The following is a 5,078-nucleotide window of genomic DNA, read 5'->3' on the forward strand; positions in this document are numbered from 1 at the left end:
ACACAATTTCTTGGTGTGCGTTCTTACGTATTTTTCTTCTGTGTTGTAATTTCAAGCTTGTGATCAAATGGAGTTAAAAATAAGTATTTTTGAACGCATGGTCCCCAAAAAGTATATAATGAGGATGGAATCCCGTCTCAATCAAAAACTGTCGAATGAGCAGAAGAGGAACACAACACAAGCGCAGAATAAAAATCGAAGAAACGATGGCTATTCACCCTCTACTTATGCTAATCGCTGCAGGTAAGCCTATCATTTATCAAAACAAAATATTTTTATAGACTTTTCCAAAGATAAAGTAGCCAAGCCTCTTGGATTTAGGCAAGTTTGTCTTTTAAGTTTAAGTAAAAATACGCAGTTATTCTGGTCATGTTCAGATAATACTTAGGCCTACCTGACCTGTTGTCTGAACTTTATCAGAACAAATTAAGAACTTGATTTGTCTTTTGCCTGAACAGTCACTGCCGTCTGTACTGCTGCACCTACGAGCATGACACCACCAATGGAATCTGCTACACCGACCTCGATGCTTGTCACGTTACATACCTACTATGCCATCGACAGCGAACTGAATGAGCTAAGAAGAACCCAAAAGACTGCCTACGATAATTATGTAAGTTCCATATTTTATATCCTTCCAGGTATCAAATTTAGCAGGATAACTAACCTCTCACTTTAAGGTTGGTTCAAGAAATAAACTTAACTTTGTTAAATACTCCATGCCTCCGTTCGATGCTATCTCTGCTGATGGTGAATCATAAATAAAATAAAAGCGTTTACATTGGAAGGCCGACGTCAAAATGCTCGGAAAAGTATATTCAAAATGAATTTACTTTAAAACGGGCAACAAAAGAAAAGAGATTATGCCTTTTGCTCTTATTTTGATTTTGACTTACTTACTAAAAAGATCTCTTAAAACCAGCCCCAAAGTTGGATGTGAAATTTGGGTGAATCTAAAAATACTTTGGGAAACCTCCTGAGTTGCTGAGTACGGTAGTTACTTTTAAAACTACCATACAGCAACATGATAGCTTCAAATTATTGGCTATAAGTTCCAGGCGCTTGTACAAGTTTTTAATTTTTAATTTTTTTCTTTTTTCTTAATACTTGGGTCACTCGCCTTACAATCTGGGATTCTGGGTTGCAACATGAAACACTCCTGTGATGGCTGGCCCAGATAGCCTTGCGAAATGTTTTGTAAACCAAAGAGGCGCTTCGGTAAATTTGCCCGTTATGTACAGTCAAAAAAGAAATAGCTCCTTTGTGTCCAGAACAAACAACCACTCAACCGCAACACCATATTGTCAAAACTAACTGTATACACCATTCACTGGCTGTACTATGGACCCAACTAATGTGAAACTTATGAGTGTTGCATTCTGTACGTATACCAACATTAGGATACTGTTTCCTTATTGCACGGAGGAATAAAGTGTAGTTTTGTGCAGTGGTGTGATTGAATGAGATGGATGATTGGAACTCGTATGACTGTTAAACTTTATTCTTTTCCAATGCCAGAAAATGGACCGTTTTCACGACGAAGATATCTATATTTCTTCCACCATGGTGAACATCGCTGGAATGCCCGACCTCAGTGGGCTGACAAATGCTGATAGATTCGCCATGAATGTAAGCACACGCCGTCCTGGTATTTAAAATTCATTTTAAAAACATGAGGGCAGAAATCAAACTCCTTATGGTATGACCAACAGCTCTCGTTTCTGATTACATGGTATAAGAATGATCTTTTTTCTGCTCGATAGTTTAAGGAATACGGCGCCCACATGTTTTCAATAATCATTTAAAATATGAATTGGTTCATGATCATTCACAATAGTGAATTCAGGAGATCAAAATAATGATACTGTATAAAATGACAACTACGTAAAGCATTAAAGCATTTATAAGGGAATGATTGTAGTAAATAGCCCTCGTAACTCGTCGGTATTGATTCGTAATGTGTTCCCAATATTTGAATTTTAGATAGTCATTGAAAACATTGAACGATTTACCAGCTGGTTGTCACTGTCAAGGGTGGACTTTTCTATTGCGTCTATTAATTGTTCAGTACTGGAACCGAATGTTTCTTATAAAACATTTTCGTTTGTTCCTTACAGGAAAGCGATCTCTTGCAGCTTCATGGGTCCAATTTGCAGATCTTCAGAAATTTGATGTTTTTCGTGGAAGCAGACGAGGCACTGTCCAATAGCCCTATTAATTTCGGGAATAACTTCAGCACCATTCGAGTTCGTTTGAACCGCGTTGTGGCCATGCTTGAAGCCGTGGTACGAATTTTTCTTCATTTCTCGTCAGTTTCTTTGTTGTTTGGAGGTATGGTCTTGCGTTAGGATTTTTGACTTATGATCAGCTGAGGATCCAACAGCTAGCTAGTAAGTTATTTTACCCATAAGAGCATGAAGTGGTACCTGCATTAGTCAGGTCAGAGTAACCTTTTTTGTCTAGCATTCTAACCTGCGGGAACAGAAACATTTTTTTCACGAATACCATCCTACGAAAACCATGGACAAAAGCACCTTCCTTCTTGACAGCCATTGATCGACAAAGTCGACAAAGTCCAAGAATCAATGTGCTCCGTTTGTTTGTCTGACTGTCGGGCCAGCCCAAGCGAGCGTTCGTCTGCCCTTTTGTTTTGTTTACTGTTGTTGTAACGACATTGCTCGTTGCGTCTCCTTACTTAAAAATGTCCTTTTTCCGTTCATTTTATTTCACAGATGGAACAAAGGGACTTCTTTCAAACTGGCTTCCCTACACCACCTGCTGTTTACCTGCAGCCAAATGGCAACGAACTGGAGCGCAACACCCGGGACCTTTTTGTTCTGCAAGAGATGCACTCGTACCTCCATGTCGCTCATTATGACCTTTACACCTGGTACAGCAGACACCTTTACAATTACCACGCCAGCCAATAGGAAGGGAGCTGTCCTCCAAGGGACCGAACGCTGTCAACACCTGCTCTGTATTCACGCACTCCTGGACCCTTCCTTAAGAAATGTTCAGGACTAGGCCCTATAGTAATTGTAAAGGTCTAGTCATATGATTCTTCCAACAGATATTTTGTATCACTGTTACAATAATGTTAGCTATTTTTCTAAAGTACATACACAGAATATTTTATTTTTATACGAAAAGATAATTATATAGCGAGTTACCGAACTTATTATTTACTTCATTTATTTAGTTGAATTCAATGAATTTGTTTTTTTACAGAAACTTCAGGCTCCGTGAGCTAATGGAAAATGGTACTTAAAATTTGCTAGTTTCAGAATACAGTATGAAGTATTCAAGAATATATTATATATATTCATAGATGCAGGATGTACAGCATTTGAAGTGCTGGTAAGGTGCTGCACAAAACCCCAATCTTCGTCGCAGGAGAAACAAAAAGCGCATATTGTGCAAACAAAAATAGTTTTGTTTTAAGTGTTGTCACATTATTGATGTAGGTCTTGAATGGGTATTACTTTTTTAGTACTGTTTGTAGTTCTGTAACGTATGAGGATCTTTAAACCTTGGCATTTATTTAATTATGTAATTGGGTTTATACTTAAAAAGAAGAGTACTCAGTCTTAGAAGTGCTAGAAGAGAAGAAGTGTTCAAAGAGTATCTCAGTTTCTTAGTTTGTTGACGATATTCATTTGTAATGTTTTCTAGAATCATTCATTTATTTTCGCCATTCAAAAACGTTCTTTAATTTCACAGTTCTGAATTTCAGTACTCGTTTCATGTATTGGCCTTTTCATATTAAGCTTCAAATTGATTCTCCCGAATCAAAACTGAGAATAAAAACCACAATTTCATTAGCTTGATTCCTATAATTTTTCTGTTTATCCTAGCATGTTATGATTTTTGTTATTAATGTAATAAACGTCAATATTACTTTATGATGGCTCTACCTTTCAAAAGAACTGTTTACATTGCTTAATCGAACTGAGTAGTGAAACACTGTATTTTTAAACTTAAATGTTAGAAAAATAGGGGGAAGGTTATTAAACTGCAAAGGGATAAAATAATTGGTGAACTGTGTTTCCTCATTGGTTTTTTTTTCGGTCTTCTAAGTATTCGTTCTAGTTATAACATTAGGGGCATCGTGGAATGCCATAATCCCAAGTTAAAAATGCTAAACTGACAAAACAACGAATACATTTTGCGACAGTGGTATACCCTCTGGGCTTGATCCCTTGCCCTCCCCCTTTTGGTTACCTTTTCACTTCCTAAAAGACCAAGATACAATATGCATCATCTTAAACTGATATAGGCTAACCGAACACCCCAGTCCCCTATGACGCAAGGGGGGGGGGGGGCGTGTGCATCGGGAGATATTTTAGGGGGGAAAATCCTGTCCCTACCCCCATCCCACCACCACCATCACCACCAACGACAAATCTGGATGGTCATCTTACAGGACTAAACTGAGTATAATTAAGCAGGAATGCTTTCATCTGATCGCCCCAAAAGTGTAAACCATAACAAAAGAATAATATCAGTAATTAATAACTTAAAAAGGAAACAAAACCAAAACTAATTTACAAGCTGTCTCGGACTCCACGTTATGTGTTATTATGTTTAAATTTCGTGACTCTTTTCTGTCCTTTTTATTGTATAAATAATTTTTTTTTATTTAGTACGTTAACTTATTTTATGCTCTCTTTTCAGTTAATCAGAATATTTTTTTTCTTTGGTGGTGTGATCTTTTAAAGTCATCTTTTTATAAGTACAAGTTACTATTTTATGTGTGTATATGTAACTCTAACTCTGTGAGGCTTTAGAGTCACAGTGTTTGGTTCTACTTTTATCAGTCCTGGCCAGCTTTGATTAATTCGTGTTTGTTTATTTGTTCACTGTCTCATGTGTTCTATTTGTATTTTGGAGCTGTATGTTGTTGATGGCCGAATAAACAATTATAATAAAAATAATAATAAAGTAGACATGCTCCAACTGTGCTGTGGACAGTTATTGGGTGCTTCAACAAAAGATGCATAAAACAGCCGTTGAATCGCATACGAACGAAGCACGTGACATGACCTAGGTAAATCACGTGTGTGTGCAAGCTAGGCTAG

The 5,078-nt window shown here is 37.2% G+C and overlaps 1 protein-coding gene across 1 annotated transcript; it reads left to right on the forward strand.

Annotated features, from left to right (window-relative positions):
* The first annotated feature begins 1,396 nt into the window (after nucleotides 1-1,396).
* On the forward strand, nucleotides 1,397-4,007 carry LOC110973939 (uncharacterized). The gene is made up of 3 exons (XM_022225196.2): nucleotides 1,397-1,629; nucleotides 2,118-2,285; nucleotides 2,733-4,007. The coding sequence occupies exons 1-3, from the start codon at nucleotides 1,522-1,524 to the stop codon at nucleotides 2,928-2,930; spliced, it is 474 nt and encodes a 157-aa protein (XP_022080888.1). The 5' UTR covers nucleotides 1,397-1,521; the 3' UTR covers nucleotides 2,931-4,007.
* Nucleotides 4,008-5,078: the final 1,071 nt, after the last annotated feature.

Source organism: Acanthaster planci, unplaced genomic scaffold, assembly GCF_054643075.1.
Source record: "Acanthaster planci isolate LZ-2023a unplaced genomic scaffold, COTS_SCS Contig110, whole genome shotgun sequence".
Classification (NCBI taxonomy): Eukaryota; Metazoa; Echinodermata; class Asteroidea; order Valvatida; family Acanthasteridae; genus Acanthaster; species Acanthaster planci.

Bases quoted from the DNA above. Each gene is read 5' to 3' on its own strand.
- LOC110973939 (XM_022225196.2), top strand. From the start codon at position 1,522: ATGGACCGTTTTCACGACGAAGATATCTATATTTCTTCCACCATGGTG. The intron at 1,630-2,117 runs GTAAGCACACGC...TGTTCCTTACAG, and splicing joins CTGATAGATTCGCCATGAAT to GAAAGCGATCTCTTGCAGCT. The intron at 2,286-2,732 runs GTACGAATTTTT...TTTATTTCACAG, and splicing joins TGGCCATGCTTGAAGCCGTG to ATGGAACAAAGGGACTTCTT.